Source organism: Anser anser (assembly GCF_964211835.1).
Source record: "Anser anser genome assembly, chromosome: 1".
Taxonomy (NCBI): Eukaryota; Metazoa; Chordata; class Aves; order Anseriformes; family Anatidae; genus Anser; species Anser anser.
The window spans coordinates 132,068,003-132,087,176 of NC_139720.1; the positions used below are offsets into that span (position 1 = coordinate 132,068,003).

Genomic DNA, 19,174 nt, shown 5'->3' on the forward strand with positions numbered 1-19,174 from the left:
ACTTTGGCATCAAAGAACAAGAGGAAAAGGAAGGGGGAAAAAAGCCAACTGCACAGTAGCTTACTTTTCCAGTGTAATATACTGCAGTGGAGGTCTATTTTAAGGAAAACCATAGTTGCCAGTAGTGTAGCCTTCTTAAGTCATTTTGGTAGAAGCTGTCAAAACAATATTTTGACAGCTCTGTTCTTTGGAGTCTTGCTGGAGTTGGAACATTTTATCTGGTTTTGTTTTACAACAAAACAGAAATTGGTGACCATCCTCTAATAAAAGTACTTTGTGAAATATCATCTCTGGGTGGGGAAAAAAAGAGCAAGTAAAACAAGCAATGGTTTTCTCTGAAATGGAGGGGATATATGCCGCAAAGTGGGACTAGACCTGAGATGAAGAATGAGGAAGGGAGGGAGGAAGAGAATTTGTCCAAGAGAAGGACTTGGGAATTGTTAATGGAAGTGGGCAGTGTTGGAGGGAAGCTGCAGAAAGCCACAGATGCTGGGAGCTCTGGCAGTGGGGAGCCCTAGGCCACAGTCCACTCCCAGGACTGCCTACATGACTGTTTTACAAGGTGAGAGGATAAAAGCTGCTGCTAAACCCAGGAAAAGAGACTGGAAACCAGAGGACTCCCTTTCCCAGGCAGGTGTCCCCACTTAATTAGGGCTACTTAACAGTCAGACATCATATTGTTTACAGCTCCATTTTCACTCCTGTATTTGCACTCAAATTCTTTCTCCTGCAACATCCTAATGCCTGGTACTCAGGAGCAACAGATGTTGGCTCAGACCTCCAGCCTTAAGAGGGGATATAAAACGTGCAAACGCCAAAGAAGGGCAGAAATTCTGCAACACCATTGTTCCTGATAATGCTTTCTGCTAGCTACTGCCAAACTCTTTCCCAGATCTGCTCATCAGGGACATCTGGTATTCTGCATTAGCCAACACGAACTGGTCTGGAACACTTAATAACCTCAGGAACGCCGTGTAAATTCTCATACTCAAAGATGTTTTCCGTGATTCTTGGGAAGCTTAAGAGCTCACCAAAATTTTAGAAGATATCATACGTCGTGGCAGATGGGCTATCCAGTTGATCAAATCTTGTTTGACATATAGCTGAGTTATTCAGCCATTTTACTTTCTGAAGAGATTTGTTCCAAAGTAAACAATTCTGCATGGCCTGTAGACAGCTCCAGAAACGGTGCTTATAAGCTGATCAGGATGGCAAGTTAACATATGTGAAACCAGCTAACAGCAGCTCATTTTTTCATACCAAATAGCAAATGTAGGGACGTTCCAGAGTATGTGGCTTACCTGTTGCCCCCCTGTGTTTTTTGAATTATTCTGCAGTTTTTGTAGATAAACAGAAATTTAACACCATCACCACCACCCCCCGAAAAATCCTGGAGAAATCTAAACACAAGTCATCGTAAATGCCATTTACCACTAAACACTTATCAGCCAGCCAATGGCACATCTTCCAGATTCTCGACACTTTATGTAACTGTATTACCCTGAGTGGAAAAAAGGTGATAAAGTTTAATTTTTGTTTTCACTAATATATACAGGCTGCTAGAGTCTGTAAACCTTTCTAAGATACAGTTTCTATTAAGAATTAAGTGTTATGCCCTGCAGCCTGTGGAAAATGGATAAGATGATGCTTCTCCCAGCGAGGCATATGAAAGCTTATATTTTCTGTGCAGTAATACATTACACGTCCAAACAGAATAACTACCAATAATGAAGAGTTTTAAAGATTTTCCTCATGACTCCTAATCTACGTGTTCATACTACAGCCAATCATAGCTGAAATTTATAATAGACTGACTGACCTTTCAACATTTTTTACCTAATTTAGTCAGACAGAAGTTGAATTAAGTGCCTCAAAAATGTATAATCTAATACATAGTATTGCAGATCAGACTCTAAACTTCCAGAAAGATCTGACTCTTGATGGTACTTCAGTCTTGCAAAGAGCACAGTTACTCAACTACTGAAGGGGAGTTCATTTTTGTGGAATACACTGCTGTATAAAACTTCTTTCTCCTTTAAGACTTTTTTTTCTTTTTTCTTTTTTTTTTTTTAATTTAAGTGCTTCGGAGGTTCAAAGTTTTTGACGACAAAAGGGTAAATTCAAATCCCCTACTCCATCTCACTGGAAAATTTAGTTTAGTACATCTCTAAGAAAGTCCCCTTGTTTTTATCAATTCCCAAGTATCAGAATTCACCATCTTGTAAATTTTTTTTCCTTCCCTTCTTGTTATTCTGTAACTCTTCTTTAAAAATGGTACCTGAAACTAAGCAAAACATTCCAGGTAGGAGTGGAACTCCCCCTGGATGTTATAATATATTCCCTACATATAGGGAACAGAAAAAAGTAATTCTAAAAAAATACTGCCAAGTCTACTCCTTATGCAGTGGTTGAAGAGAGCACTGCATTTTTAGATATTGCATTGAATGCTGACAGGTTTTTCCACATTCAGCAAAATAAAAGTTGTTTTTTCTGCAGACGGTTAAGAAGCTATAACCCAGCAACATGCATGAACAGTTTAAAGTATTCCTTCCAAATTACTAACACACACATCACGCAGCAGAAGCATTCCTCCAGCTTTCTGACCCGCTTAAGATGAAACCAGAGGAAAAAAAAGGAGAAAAAAAAAAAAAAAGCAATCGACAATGTTTATGCAATTCCCATCCAAGGGAGCAGACTCTTGGCTAAATCCAGAAGCAAGCTGAGCAGACTGCAGGTGATCCACTCTTCTGTCACCACCAAGTGCCACTGCAATCAATCAGAATCACTATAGGGACACAGGACAGAGGAAAGTGGACGGTTTTAAAACCAAGAGGCAAAAAACACTTTTTAGTTTTAGTGTGTATTAGTATTTTTAATTATGCACTAGAAAAGCATGTTTTAAAATAATTCCACATGGGGATAATATGTCCTTTGGAAAATTCTTTAATAAGATCCAATACCTAACCGTTATAAGGTAACGCCAAAGGTGGCCTTAATTTTCAAAATTAGCTTGTGATTTGGCATTATCATTCAAAAGTCTGCATGCATTTGTTTACAGATAATCAGATGACAAGCACACAGTTCTTTCTAAGAGGAAAATAAAAAATTGTCTTCCATTGTTTTTTTCCTCCTTGTAAGCAGAAAATCACAAGAATGCACAACTAGGTATTCAGAACTAGTTGCTTCCTGTGGAAGAACAATTCCAATTGTTTACCAAGTTGAAAAGAATTCTATGATCTGATCTCAAAAGCAAGCCCAAGAAGGGTCGGTGCTGGGTCACTGCATAAGCAAGGTTTCCTTTCAGTTGACCACTATCATTATCACTGTCTTAGTATTTGTGTTTTCTGTATGTGCTGATAAATGTCAAAACACGTTAAGTCACCATACACTAAACCTTACCACAGAGATGAAGTAGTATGTTTTGTGCTACTGTGAAACCATTACCCTCAACATAACAGGCATCACTTAAAGTGTAACTTGAGAATGAAAAGATCACTTCCTCTCAAATGACTTACATTTTAAAGCGTTTTTGCTATATGTTTTATAGGAGGTGTACAATAAGCCAAGTGAGCATACGCGTGCATTGGTGCATTTACACACCCCTGCAACCCCACACTCAACTCCACTGCCGTTATTAACACTCGTTATTCAGCAAATTATTCAAATCAGTGGTTGGACTGAGCTTGCCAATTTGGAGAGCAGATCTTGTCATCTGCAAATGTAATGCAAATTTTACATCCCAGCTGAAGAGTCTGCCAAGGCTGAGAACAGGCACGTTCAGCAGCGCTCCATCAGCACGGGGAAACTATGCAGCAGGCTTCCGTCCCTCAACCAACCTGGCAGCAGGTGCTAAACATGTCTGCAGCAGCTACTGCAGCCCTGTGCCCCAGGTGCTTCCCTGCTTCCACCCTGCGTACCTGGGGCCAGGCGTGGTTGCCTACACAAAAAGAACAAGTATCTGGGACATGCAGGTCCTACTGGATGAAACCAGAGCAACAGTCCAGCCTGAAAAGAAAGTTTGTTTGGATTTGAGTTACACTATTATTTCCTTAGTCAATTAAGTAATAATAATAATTAAAAAAAAAAAAAACACAACACTGTACATAGGGGTTATTTGGCCTGTGCAATGTTCATACAGTTTGATGGTGGGGAAAAAATAAACAAATCACAATTATCACAATTTAATTATAAGATATGAAATCATTTTCCACAAAGTCAAAAACGAGCAAGTGAAGAGGGAATACAATGACCATATTTGAACTACAAAGCAGCTAATGCTGTCCTTACTTACCAAACTTTTGCAAAGATCACACGAAAACAACAGTGAAGTTTCCACAACATTTCACGTTATGCTACACAAACTTTAAGCCCTTCTGTCACTAAATACTAAAGGTAGAAGCAACAATAAAACCATCCATTGTTCAAAATTGCCTTTCCCTGAACACAGGTATAAAAAAAGGAAAGCACAAACTACCTAATTTCCCCCCCACCCCCTTTAAAAGATTCTGAACTACTTAATCACAAAAAAAAAAAAATGGTGCAAAATATGTCTTTTTGTGGTCAAAGTACTCCCTCACACATATGCAGAGGCCCCAGACAGTACTGCCAAGCAATCCTGACAACTTGTGAGTCAGTGTCAAGTCCTCATAATGAAAGGAGGATCTAGCACAAGAAAGTTGATTGAGTGGAAAAGTAACTGGGGAGGGGGATATAAAGCAGCAAACCATACCCAAGAAATCTGGAGACAAACTGCTTTCTGCTTGCCACCACATTTAGAGTTGGAAAAAGAATATTCTGAGTACTGAAGAGAATAAAGGTCAATTGCTGTCACTGGTTAACTGTTATAGCTTGGTAAACGCATGTTGATTCAATAATATTTTATGCAGCTATAATCAATTTCAGCCATTTTGAGATAATGCACAGTAAGATAGGTATTGTCTTCTAATTAGAATGCTGCTCATAGCAGTACTGAACTACAAACCATTTGAAAAATTAAACTAATGCTGCTTTATCTTGTCCTATGAAAAGCATTTTAAACATTTAATGTGAAAACAGAAATTCTGAGAAGCAGAACGTAACATGAGAAAACAGGATGAACTCTAACATTAATGGCTAACAAACATAAATGAAAGGGGAACACTTACACAAGCATGTACTTGACGCTTCGCTTCAAGGCCACAAGAACACTGTGAGGTCGAGCTGAGCTCCAGAAGACAAAACCAAAAGCAGATCAACAGCTGTGTATTTTGCCATCAATACAAAGTACTTTTGTTGAGATTAAAGGATGAAGCTTGCAATGACTTCTGGAAAAGTGAAAGTTCCTCCCCTACCCTTTATATAGCAGTCTACCCTTAAATGTATTAAACATCTACCAGTGCAGCTAGGAAGAATACCCTGACAGAACAGACAACTTTAACCCACTAGGGCAAGTATGCAAACAGCAGGAGCACAGAATCCACCAACTTTCCACACTCTCATTTCCACTGCAAAATATCCCATCTCAGTGAGGCCTGTCACAATACCTTAATGCCAGATAAATGCATCTGAAGAAAAGAATAACAAACTTACTGTTTTGCTTTGGAAAAAAAAAGTTTGTTTTCAGTAAACAAATATGCAAGATACTTGGCATCCATCAACAGAATATTAACATGAAAAAGAAAGAATTTGGAAGTCTTTGGACCAAGCATGTTAACTAAAGAAAAACAGGCTTGCATTCATTCTAATGTTCGTATTCCAGAAGTTGCTTATAAAGCAGTCTTCTCTAAGACATACTAAATATTAGTCATCTAGATGAAGTTCATCTAGAAAACAAACAGATCACAGTATTTTCAACTGTACATCCTACTAATATTTACCATGACATGCTATATTTTTATAGAATTTGAAAACAAGCAAAAAGAAATCAATTAGTTCTTTATTTTTTTATGGAATAATTTGTGAGGGTTTTTTTTTGGTTTTGTCTGTTCTGTTTTTTGAGCAGTTCTTCACATACATCTTTTTAGGTTTCCGTAACCACCACCTTCTAACCCACATTTTCAACTCTGTCACTGTAAGACTTGACAGGTAAACATCACAAAGTATGGAAGCGATAGACAGTGAAAGGGCTGCTGAAATGCTATATATGTATAAGGAATGACAGAAGATATAGAATATATGCTGTATGGAAGCTCCTTGAAGTTTACTCTTGCGTTAAAAAAAAAAAAGAGAGAGAGAGAAAACCACAGTTTTGGAAGTAGAATTAAAAATTCAGGCTAATTAACGCACCTATAAAGCTTCAATTTCCAGCTTGGAAATGAAGAGCATTTGAAAAACAAGCCACTAATCCTCTTCAATTTTTTTTTTGTTTTGTGGTTTCAGAAGCAGCATAGGCACACTATACTAGCTTCTGTGAAATGTCCTTTCTGAGTTCAGAAACAGAGCATTTGAAAAGAAACCTTTTATCTCATTAGACAGCTTCCAGAACCTGGAAAACACGTACATGAAAAGGATACGACCACAAGCTTACTGCCATGAACAAATACAGGCTCATTAGTTATAAAATAAAGTAGAATAAACAACATGTCTCTAAATTGTCCTGGACAGTTCATCTTCTACCAGAAATACGTGAATTAATCCCTTGAACAGCTGCTCTGCCCTCCTGCCTAATAAAGTAAAGATATGAAGAGAAATGTGCTTTTTAAAACAGTTCACACTGCAAGGAAGCCAGTTTCCTCAGCCTGCACTGAACTGGAGCAGGGGTGGAAGCCCTGGGACAGGGGATGAGCAAGGTGCACGAAGGCTGCACGTGGTTCCCAGCACCTGGTGCCACAGGTGCCCAGGCAAAGCCACGCTACCCGAAGGCAGCAGAACAGGCTCCAAAGGCAGCAGCCAGTCAAGAGGGGCAAGCCAGAGAAGCCAGGGAAGACCTGCTGAGCTTCAGAGGGGCTGCAGCAGTCTCTCCCCTTTCCACCATCTTTTCCAGGACACCTCCATCTCCCCAGAGATCCCTCCCTTGAGCACAGGGGTGTCTCCCAGCCTCCCTGCCTCTCAGCTCTGCAGGCCTCTGAATGGCGGTCTTTATCTCCACAACCTTCCCACCAGCTCCTACCACCATATCACACCTCTCACACCAGAGATTCGCCACATTACAGAGCTCATGAGATACCCAAAGCCCTGCTTTCCCTTCCTTTCCTGCCATCTGGCTGCCCAACACCACATGCTCCAACCGCTTCTGCCAGGCCACCTAAGGTATCTACACCAGCAGAAGAAGAAACATACCAAAACCAGTTTTCTACTGGTTTGAGTCTCTGAAGTAGCTCACCACGGTGTAAGATACATGTAAAGGGCTGTAGGGAATAAGATAGGGGAAGACAAAACAGCAGAAGAAAATGGAGATCAGTCCCTGCAGTCTGGTGAGGCCTCCTGGCATCAGCTGTTAGATCAGGTTGACCATACAACAAAAGCATACCCTTACAGGGCTTGAGACTGCCAAGGCCTACTCCTAATTCCTCGCCATATCAACAAAAAAATATGCTTTCTGGTTTCGATGGGATTCTTTTTCTTTTCTGGTGTTTTTTGTTTGTTTTAAAGCCAGAGTAAAACACATTCCCCAATTACTGTAAGTTTTGGGATCAAGTTATCTGTATTTGGGGAAAAATAAAGTCACTGTACCCACTAAACCTCGAGTGCTGGGGATGAGCCTCACCCTGATAAAGAGCACCTTCCTGGTCACAGCATCTCCAAAGGTAGCCAATGCACAGGGAAATAGGGACTGCCTCCTTATTTCAGGTGGTGAGCCTGAAATAATTTAGTCACCACAGATCCACCTTAGAGAAGGAAAGGGATCCAAGAAGAAACTTATGGCAAAAAAAAAAGTTTTCTGTTGTAATGCTGGAGAGGATTCTTCCTTTTTTTTCTTCAATAGCAGTCACACAGATTACAGCACACCTAACCAATTAATTCAACCAGCATTATAAAGCAAATAAACTCCTACCTAGGCAACAATGCAAGTTCATCTCCACACGAAGATCGGCTGGTCTTGAACAATTAACTCAATTCACTCATGACAAATAAGCCCTCGTTCAATGTAGCATTCATTAACTTTGTTTCTCTAATTTCTTCTTCCTTTCTCTGCCATTTCTCCCCTATGACACGCTGTAGCCCTTATTCACCCTACCCTTAAAGCAGAGTCGTCAAGCACAGAACATTCCCCATGTGCAGTTCTTCTGTGTTGCTCTTGACCCTATGCCTTGGCAGAGAAAAATGTGCCCCTTGCAAACGTGACAGGCAGCATACAATACGTAATGCAAGCTGAAAGCCTAGGCAAATAGCCAACTTCATGAGAAAATTGTCTGCCACTTTCCTCCAGGAAAATAAATAAATAGTATTTTGGTTAAGATCATCTAGGGTTCTCAACAACTGGAAAAAAAAAAAAAGAATGACTTTGATCAATAATGTAAACTTGGTCCAAAAAACTGTGTGCAACTGTTGATCATTTCTAGCTGAATATGTAAGCTGCACTTTGACTCACTCAGTCACATCACACTGTCCAAACAAGTGATGCTTGTCTTTTCTGAAGGTCTGAACTACTGAAGCTCCACAACCCGCTCCGTACTGCACTGTTGGACAAGCAGCCCACTTCTTCCTAGGGTAGGCAAGGCCGTAAAGGTACCGCTAATAACTCTTCTGTGGGATAAAGGACTAACACCAAAGGAAAAGAAAACTTGAGCATTAGCACCATTTGGGCAGGCTCTTTTGCGCGACTGCAACCTCCGCTCTCTCATGGCTCACGTTATAATATGAATGCCTCAAGCTTGTGATAGGCTCATTTAGAGCAAGCCCAAGTCGGTGCCACAGTTGAGGTTAATATGAAACACCCTGACACAAACAATATTCATAGATACAGATCATTTCCAGATATCTCCCTCAGTTCTCTACTACTCCATTTCAGTCAAATACAGAGCTCAAGCGAAATAAACACACCTCGGACTTGTAACACATGCCTAGTTTGTTCCACCTTGTTCGTGCAACTGCTAGCGCTTCTGGTAACATTTACTGCCACAGAATAATGGGCATTTTGCTCTCTAAAATATGAGTACTGCCAAATCCAGAGTAATATAATCACAAATTCAAGATTAAAAACAAACAGTGAAACTGCAAAATCTATAAGCAAGGTAAGCAAAGGCTTGTGGGCTGCATAATGTTGGGAGACTATTATATATAAATGTGTAAACAGTTACATTAGGTAGGCTGAGAGTTCATCTGAACAATAAAAAACTAAATCATTCAAAACATCCAGAAAATCTTTTTCCTAAGAGGATACAATCAGTACTTCAAAAATTTAACAAACACTGTTTTTTTTACATTGTATTCCTACTAGGGGCACGCTGTGAATAATGCAATGGACTACTGTAAAGGAAAACAAAGCTATTTTCAAGAAGTGTTTTTTCCTCCCAGTCCCCTGCCCAGTCCCTGTCTTTGACCCCCACCAAAAAACCACAACTCACCAACACAAAAAGTACATAAGTACATATACAAAAAACAAATTCTGAAGAACAGAAGCAATGTTTGCTTGGCCTTTCTGATTGCTAATGCAAATGACTAAGTAGCTTTCATCAATTCACACAGATACTTTTTGTGTTTATTGGTGTATTTTCTAAAGAAAATTCCTAATACATTCCAGTCTGCCAAGTCGCTTTCCCTTAAAGTTTCAAAACTTTCAATCAGAACCCAAAAATAAACTCTATTGAGAACCAGACCAGAAAAGGATTCACTGTCAAAACCTGACTCTAGCATACAGTCAAACATTCCCCTTCTTCACCGACTTTTATTTATTCTCAGAATAAATCTCCTTTTTACTCACGATTGCCAAAATCCTGCAAGATATCCACATTTTAACAGAACCTTATCTCCTCAAACTTCCTAAGCTAAAAACTAATACCTGGCAATTCCCCTCACTAACTTCTTAATAATTAAAATGAAAAGCTTGCATTTCGTCTCCCCAACCATGCTTTTTTATAATATAATTGAAAAAGAAAAGCAAGTATTTCATATAAAGCCATGAAGTCTTAAAAACAGTTCTGAAAATACCCAAGTCAATCAGCAACCCTTTTCCTTACCATCAAGGGAAGTTATTTTTGTTCAAGCAATAAATCTCACAAGGGACTTGTCTTAGAATATATTCATCAGCTTTTTATCACATCCCTCTCCTATTTCAAATCACCAGCAAAAGATTAAAAGGATGGACCCCTGCATAACCCTCCACCATACCCATTCTAATTCTTCAGTTATATCTCATTCAGGATTCTTTTCCCTGAATTTCTTGTTTGTTGTTTATTAAAACCCATGAAAATAATTTTCTGTGTTTCACAGAATGGCTTGGATTTGAAGGAACCTTAAAAATCATCTATTTCCAAACCCAATTACCAACCAATAATCAATATATACTGTATATATATTGGATACATTATATCCAATAATCAATCTACTAAAGGAAGTTTCTCCATACTAAAGGAATACTGGTGGAGATTTCTACAAAACCAGGTCCTGATTTAGGTAGGAGAGACTTTCAAATCCCAGAATACTTTACTTCTCTAGTTCCAAAGTACTTTCACACATATTCAGACTTTAGGCAGTGTTGATTTCACTACGTTTTGAACATGCAATTAGCTACAGAAATTTATGTTACTGATACTGTTATTTACTTCATTTCAAGTCAATGGAATAATCATCAGAACCAGAGGCTCACAGACTCTTTAAAGTCTTCATATAACATACCTTCAAAAACTGTACAATCTTTGAGTTCAAAAATGTCTTCAAGGTACTTAAGAAAACTTTAATAACAATTATCCATGATTACAAAAGCAGCTTGAAGTACAATTTGGTATAATCAGAAGTCCTTTCCTATTCAAGGTATGCCCCTACAATATTTAAACTTTGATACCTTATCAGCACCAAAGGTTTCCATCCTATGCTAGATTCAAACGGTGTATGTACAAATGCTCATGAAAGTGAATAATTTCATGTACGTGGATGGTCTCTCCTTGTTTAGCAGAGCTACTCATGCATGACTCTGGAAAACACTTTTCCCTTCTTCACGTTTGTTTTTTTGCATTATTTCTCTTCAACAAGTTGAAGATGCTTCCCAGACAATCGCTTATTTTGTAAGCGATGTTAGTTGCAACATAACTTTACTTCATCACATCAGTCAGATACTAAGTTGTGATGTACCGATATAACCTGAAAATGCTGTCAACATCAGTAAAATACCCCTTCTGTGCCACATCACCAGCAGAAATGAGAGCATGTACTATCTACTCATTATTTCAGGTCACGGTTTGTATTTTCTACAAACAGCTTGGTGCACTTCCATAATGACCTAGAATGTTATAAAATATGGAAACATACCCTCATTTTGCATTTCTGTAATGGTTAACGAATATTTTTCAATTTAACTGAAATTTCCCATATGAATCCTTCAGACTGACAACAAGATAAGTAGGCTTCTAAAAAAATAAAATTAAAGAAAACAGAACACCTCAGGCCCTTCCTGGTACCTGGAAATGCTGGGGGGGGGGGGGGGGGATCAACCTTTTCTATATAACTTCTCAAACGATATGAGAATATAAATGATCAGATCGACTTAAAGGCACACATACAGAAACACTGGTACTGGTTACAATTATAAAAGAAACTAACCCCGGATTCTTGATTCAACCCTGTCACTAAGGAATTGACACCACAGAATGAAGCTCTCCAAAAAATATATATTTAAAAAAAAAAGAAAAAAGCAGCATATCGAAGACTGATCTTCCCAAAAATGAAGTACTATACCAAATCTGCAAATACAATGATTGTCCGTAAATCAGAGCACTTAATTTCTAAGCTCTCATTCCATCCTCTTCAGTAATTATTACGGAAAGAAGGGGGAATAAAAACATTACTTGTGGAGGGTATTTTTTTTTTTTCCTCCTCCTTTCTCAAATGCTTCAAGAGACGAGGTTGTTTCTGGTTACATCTTTTAAGCACTGTATCTAGGCAAACAGTATTTAGAGAACATACATATTTAGAAGAGTTGCATCATCATTCACTGGCCACTTGACAAGTTTACAGCAGTTCATAATGTAAGGAGTGTTTTTAATAAATCTCTAAACTGCTAAAGCTGTTATGACATGGAATATTACGAACATTATAAGCACTAAAGCACATATCTTTATTATATGTGTCAGCTAACAAAACAGACAAATTATAAAATATAAGGTAAAGCTGCTATATTAATGTGAGTAGAGAAATATTTCACTAAATCTAACATGGTCCTCTCAAGAAACGTGAAATGAATTCGTGGTTATTCGAATTATCATCCAGTATAATAAAATCCTTTTTAGAATTAAATTACCTCCTTTGAGCATAAAAAAGATAATCATAGGCTTTCTTACTGACATATTCTTTTGTAAATACTGAAAATAACTTACAAGCCATGATATTGTCATGCCAAAGAGTACCGATAAAAAGTATTCCAAAAATTGTACATAAAACCACTTCAGTAACCTAAGTACACTTTTAATTGTGTTTTCATTAAGGTGTTTTTATAAACACCGCAGCAAACTGAAAAACACAATGAGGAAAATCACAGGTAAAGAAAACTGTTATTCTGACAAACTACAGAAAAGATAAATAAGCATCACAAAATCTTCTCAGATTGCTTTGAAAAATTTCAAACAACAGATAGACCGGCTAATCTTGGAACCTTAAATCTGGAAGATGTACGTGTGCTTGGCCATGTACAAACAGCTTGAGCACGAAGCCAAGCAAGCTTGTTCCTCACAAAAGCAAGGCCCGGCATTCAGAGCCTACAAACACAGCTTCTGATTTCTTAGATTTTAAGACAGACCTAGGAGTGGACCGTTCACCCCAGCTTGGTAGGACAGCTAAAGACAGTACCTGGAGAGAACAGGAGATGAGTGCAGGGCTACAAAGGCTACAAAAAGGCTGGACATAAAGCGTAAGACTCAGAGTCTGTTTAGACGTGTTTTACTTTTATAAGCAGTGAGAACCTGAAAGCACAACTGTCTGAGCAGGTAGCAAGTCAATCTACCCAATTCGAGATGTCCAGCTACAGAAAGACAAGCACAAAAGATGAGAATGTGAAATTTAGCCACCCCAACAAAAAAGGTCTTTGTAAGAGGTCCCTACCTCAGTGAGATACACAGCCTCGGGCACAGCATAACCACAGGAAAGAAGTGGTATTTGGGTGCTCTCTGAAAAGAAGATCTTGCAGGGTTATGGGACCGCTTTGTTGTTGTTTGTTTGGTGTTTTTTTTTTTAAGCTGATCCCATGGGACACGGCAGAGAGATGGTTATTCACAGTCAGTTTTTATCTAATAAATTTAAACGACTCAACAATGTGAATAGTAACACAAAACTTAGGCAGAAAAAGAGATCCAGGTATGTTAAACTTACCTACCACATAGCACAAATTAGCATTGCTGTTTATAACAGGTCCAAGTCTTGCTGATACACTCCTGTTATATGAGGTTAATTCTACATTTATTATACTTCTAACAGCTACAACAAGGTAGAGCAGACACCTACTTTCTTACCCCCTTCCTTTTCTTACAGCCCTTCTTTTTGGGGGGGTCCTTTCTGTGACAAATGGCCACCATCAGGTCCGAACTTGTGCAGGAGAGGTCACTGAGTAACACAAACGTCCAACCCACCCTTATGGTACCACCACAGCCATCAGACTGACAGCCACACATGCAATCTTGTTATTTTCTATCCAGCGTTATTTGGTAGAGCTGCAAACAGAGCAGGGACAAAAGAAAGCAATTTGTCCCAGATCTGGAGAGTCAAAAGGAAGCTATTCATCCCAGATCCAGAGGGTCACTACCACCACTCATGTATGTGGTGTCCAAATAGATGTATGGAAGTTTTTATGTCTTGTTATCAAAGATCTGAAACGGAACTGACCTCGACGGACGTCATGAAAAGATGTATTCCCAATAAACTGATTTTCTAACTAAAAATACATTCGATGACTGCAGGCTTAAACTCTTGCCAACGCCTGTTCACTGTTCCGACCTATCGTTTCGCGGTTCACCTGTCCGGCACAGACTACATAGACGACACTGTGCCCTTTGCTCAGGTGTACCAGATCTGAAAATGTTCCCTTTCACACCGGGCACAGCAGCATTCCTCCACTGCCGATACCGACGCTAAAGAATCACCACTCCATACTTGTTCTCTTTCTCCTCATTCCCCCAGCAGCTGCTAAAAGCAATTATGAGAGAATACTGGGCACTGAGTGAATACTGATCCAACCTAATCTGGCAATTTTTACGTGCGCTTTATCTATCCTACTAATCCTCCCTTCCAAATTACAGACCACACCATACATATTTATGCAGCCCACACTAAAAAATGTTCACCTGCCTTGTACAGCTGCACATGGGAGTACCGATCCATTAAACAAGGCTTTGGAATCATTTCCTACACTTCAACATTCATTAGAAAAGCAGGTTATTATTTTTCTCTGGAATGACCCCACAAAATCTATACCAAAACAATCATTCCCAACTATTTACTCCATCAGTGAATTTCCAAAAAAGGGGATAGGAGAGAGGCTATATCAATGAAAGTGCAATCAATATTTCTAAACAATATCTTTTTTTCTTTTCAATGTAAGATGGATATCTCCAGTCTTCAGAAATCAATGGAAACTTCTCCATGAAGCGTCTCTATTTGATACATAGTATACAAAATGACAGACCAACAAAGGAAATAACAAGGGAAACCCACTCCTTCTAGAAGCATACAGGCATAGGCCACTGCCCACCACAGGTTACACCCACTGTAAAACCAGTTTGACCCTCTTCCACTTCTGCACACATCCTTTTTCCAAGTTATGCCCATATTCCCCCCTCAGCCAGCAGCTGGGGATGACTGCTGAAGGAGCTGCAGAAGAGACTCTCCGAAAGACTCTACACACGGGTACCACACAAAAAAGTGAATGGATCATTAAAACACGAGAAATTACTGCTATGTAATATTTTCTATCCACTAGGTACTATCTAAGGGTTTATGCCCCATATTAAGCTTATTCTAGATAAGAGCTCTTACAGATGAAGCAACCAAGGCAAACGTTAAACTTTCCCCCCATGTATTACAATTACACCACGGCTGCAAGGAGCATCCCTTGCAGTAGCCGTGCAGAGCAGGGCTTATCCGTGCGGCTGCCTGCAAAAGCCAGGCTACCGGCTACAACTCTTAAGAGCTGACTTGCAACCTCAAATGAGAAGATGTAAATGCACAGCAAATTAAAAATAAAGAGACTGAACGTCTTAAAAAATATTCGATACCAGACAAGTTTGAACCAGCTTTCTGTGGGTAATCTGCCTGTAAGATCACACTCTCAGTTAAAAATTGTTTATTGTATCACTGCTTTCTTTCAGAAAGACCTTCCTTCTAACAGCCAAGGAAGAGCTGGCGTTTTCAGGCCAGCTAGTTTTTTAAGCCGGACACAGACAGGGATTAAAAATGGGGTTTACATTGGAGCCTGGCTGCTCCGCGAAGCTCTCGTAAAATTGGAACAGATACCTAGCTGTTACCTAGGAAACAGCAAGTAAAGTAAAGTCCTGTGTAAACTATTAGGTCGTTTAACAACCAGAAAATTAGAAACAAAAGAGTGGCTCAGTACAGAAACGATTTACTGCAATCTACAAGCGAACTTGATCCCCGAGTACTTCATATCCTTGAATCCAATGAAGCCGGATACAAGCTTTGAAACTTGCGATTTCATTTCGGGAAGAAGTTTCAGGTCCCTGTGGAGAAATGCCGTGATCTGCCTTTGGTTAAGCTCAAACCTCAGCATTGGCAGCATCCGTGCCTTCAAGCGTGCAGAGCTACAGACTTCGTGAACACCAACAAAGACTGAATCCTGACAAACGTACAAGAACTGCCACGTACCTGGCTTAATAACATTTCCAGGCAGCCTATCCCTTTCTCTCCCTTTGACTCTAACTCAGGTGTGACAAATATGAGACATGAAGGTCTGGGAGCCTTTTTAAAACACCACTTACAAACAAATAGGAGAGGTCAAGCAGTTCAATTACCTGCAAATACTACATGACCTCCTCCTTATCTGTATTCGCACATTGTCCCTCTCCTTAAAGTTTCCACTGTAGTTACTGCTCTAGCGGTATCAGCTGGGAACGCGAACACGGAGAGCCGAGCGGGCCGCTACTGCTTCAGCCGTCACATCGGGTAAGATCGCTTGGAGAGGGATGAGACGATGATGTGCTCGAATGATAGCAGCTGTTCTGCACTGGCATTGCCACAAGCAGAGCTATAATCACAGCCAGGTGCAACAGTGGGAATTTGGGGGGCTGAAGGCTACGCTTGCACCTGTGGCATTCGGTGACTCCCAGCCTCGCAGTAGTTGTTTTTAAAGACCATCTGTCATTTTGACAAGCTCCCTACCTGAGCGTCGCTGAAGCAAGCTACCTTTTGCGTTCCCTCAGTGAGGCCTGTCTCCCTTTTGCATAACACCCGGCTTCATTCAGCCTGCGCTCCGCGAACAGAGGAGGGTATGGTAACTATGGTGTGCTAACCACTGAATCATGCGAATTCAGAGCGCTCCTGGTTACTGCCATCAGAGATAAATCCTCTAGGAAGACTACCCGCACCAAAACCCAGCAAAAATCCCGCAGCTCAAGCACTTCCACGCTGCATCCCTGAGATAAAGTGTGACTTCCCCTATTACTGAGGAGGGCTACCTCCAGTTATATTTAACTACGGCGAAAACGTGTTGACGGGGGCTATTGTGCTCCTGCACCCATCTGAGCAGCCTCGGGCCTGGCAACTGGCTGCGAACGCAACAGTCTGCGGACAGAGACCACAACTCTGAGGCTGTTAAAAGGAAGATTTATTCGAGAATAGACAGATAGACACCCTAACCGAGGAACGAGAAGCAGACGCCTTGCGAGCGAGGGCTAGCAGCCGCCAACCCCCCTGGCGCCCCAGCACCCATCGTGCGAAGCGCCGGAGGGGCAGCGCTCATCATCGGGCGATGATTTCACCGCTTTTCCAAAAATATCGCCCCCGTTGGAGCTGGCGTGTCCGAGGGCGGGGGTGCAGGGGGCGAGGAGTTGGCACCCGGCGAGCCGAGCAGGGGCAGGGCAGGGCACGACCCTTCCCCTCGCTTCTCCCCTTGCCCCGATGTGGGGGTCCCGGCGCTGCCCCGCTCCCTCCCCAGCCCGCCCCCCTCTGCTCGCCCCCTCACGCCTCCCGCCGCGGGACGCCCTCGTTCATCGCCTTTTGGGAAGGGGGGAAAGGGGGAAAAGGGGGTAAAGGGAGGCAGCCCGTCCCGCCCGGGCAGCCGCCCAGCGCCCCGCAAGGAGCCCCGAGCCCCGCCGTGAGGGTAGGGCGGCGGTGCCGGGCGGGCAGCCCCCAGCCCCTCCCGCCCCGCCGGGGCAGGGGCAGCGAACACCTTACCCGGAGAGCTTCCCAATCTTCACAAAGCTAAACACGTCCATCCATGCAGCCGGCCAGCTCTGCCCGTCGCTCGCTCGCTCACTCCAGCAGCAGCAGCTCCATGTCGGGAGAAGGTTGCGTCCAGCGGCAGCAACAGCCCTCGCCGAAGCGGCAGCCGGCGGCGGCAGCGGCTGCTACCCCCCTCCGGCAGGGAGCTGGGCGTGCAGCATCTCGCAGGAGCTAGCTATCCATCTGCGGGCAGCCCTCCCACTCCGCCCTCCCCTGCCTTGCCCCCTTTCCCCCCGGGGGGGACTCCGGGCACGGGCACGGTGCCGGGGCTCTCGCCGGCAGCCCGGGTCCCCGCCGCGCCGAGCTGCGGGACGCCGAAGGGGCAGGCGGCGGCGCCTCTTGGCGGCTTCTCCCGAGGAGGAGGAGGGCGCTACGCAAGGTGGAAGGAAGGTGGAGGGTGTGGAAGGGGGAGTTTCTCCTCCCGCCGGCGATGTCTCCCCCTCCCGTGGGGGAGCGGAGGGCGCAGGAGGCGGCGGCCCAGGCGAGCGCCGCCCGCTGGCTCCGGCCGGAGGCGGCGCCGCGGCCGCAGGGAGCCAGGGGGGCCCCGGGGCGTCGCAGCCCCACGGAGGGGAAGGGGCTCGGGGCTCGAGGGGGGCTGTCCCCCTCGGGGCAGGGGGGGCAGCCCGGGGGAGAGGGGACGGGGCGCCCCGGAGGGTCGCGGAGAAGCGCCGTGGGCCTGGGGGAGGGCTGGAGCTGGGCGTGCTCCTCCGAGAGCAGCAGCTGGGGGAAGCAGGCAGCCCTCGGTGCCCCCGTAGTTTCCCCAGAGCCGTCAGGGCGCTCCCGTGGGGTGGGGAAGGGGCTGTGGGCCTTCAGCCTCAGCTCTGGGTGATCCTCAGCCACGGGCCGCTGACAGGCAACGGGGCGCTGCTCTGCCTGGCCATCACCCGAGGAGGGGGTGACCTCTGTCCGTGCCACTGGAGAGACTTGGGGGGAGGGAGTCTTCCCGGTTGTGACAGGAGCACGTCCAGGCTGATCCACAGCAACGTAATGGAGCGTTCCTCATCTTACATCTTGCAGAAAAATGGTCCCCATGTCCCGACACAAGAACGGTGGAGACTTTCACTTTTGCCCGGCATTAGGCTTCAAAAGTGGTTCTGGAGTTAGCTATCCATAAGCTTCCCATGAGTGACCAGAACAGGAAGGCTGGTCAAACTCAAATCCATCTTTATGCAGGCTCTGTACTACAGTACAATTCTCAGCATGGGAATGTGTTTTCTCCACTCCAATGTTTTTCTTTCTGTCCTTGCTTGCTAAACAGATTGATACGCCCTTTGCTTCCTGCCTCTGCCGAGCTTCTGTCTCTTTGCAGGCTTGCACCTGCACCCTCCCACCAACCAAGAATTTCAGAAACGACCACAGAGCCCAACAAGTAGACTCTAGCAGCCAGATGAAAACAATGCATTGTTTTTTAAATATTAAAACTTGTATTGATAAGAGAGCAAAAAGAACAGGCAGTACGAACACTCACTGTGAATCAAGTTTCAAACTATTCTTTAAAACAATAACAACAAAGAATGATTGATCATCTATTTACATTGGGAGAACATTGAGCCACCAGCTAAAAAACGCTTGCCAGCCTACCATAGATACAAACGGTTTGGGCATATTCTGAAATTCCATATGAAGTATTTTCTGCTAATACATCAAAATATTTATG

General features: G+C 42.7%; 1 protein-coding gene and 1 long non-coding RNA gene across 2 annotated transcripts in view; one reads left to right on the forward strand and one right to left on the reverse strand.

Moving 5' to 3' along the window:
• Positions 1-18,015, reverse strand: part of FRMPD4 (FERM and PDZ domain containing 4) — a 311,895-nt gene extending 293,880 nt beyond the window's left edge. Inside the window, exon 1 of the mRNA XM_083802665.1 lies at positions 17,470-18,015. Coding sequence (XP_083658791.1) covers positions 17,470-17,510 — 41 coding nt within the window. The 5' untranslated portion in view covers positions 17,511-18,015. The remainder of the gene's footprint in view (positions 1-17,469) is intronic.
• The window catches only part of LOC310883050, a 37,188-nt gene continuing 35,783 nt past the window's right edge, over positions 17,770-19,174 (forward strand). Inside the window, exon 1 of the long non-coding RNA XR_014573310.1 lies at positions 17,770-17,907. This is a non-coding gene — a long non-coding RNA (uncharacterized lncRNA). The remainder of the gene's footprint in view (positions 17,908-19,174) is intronic.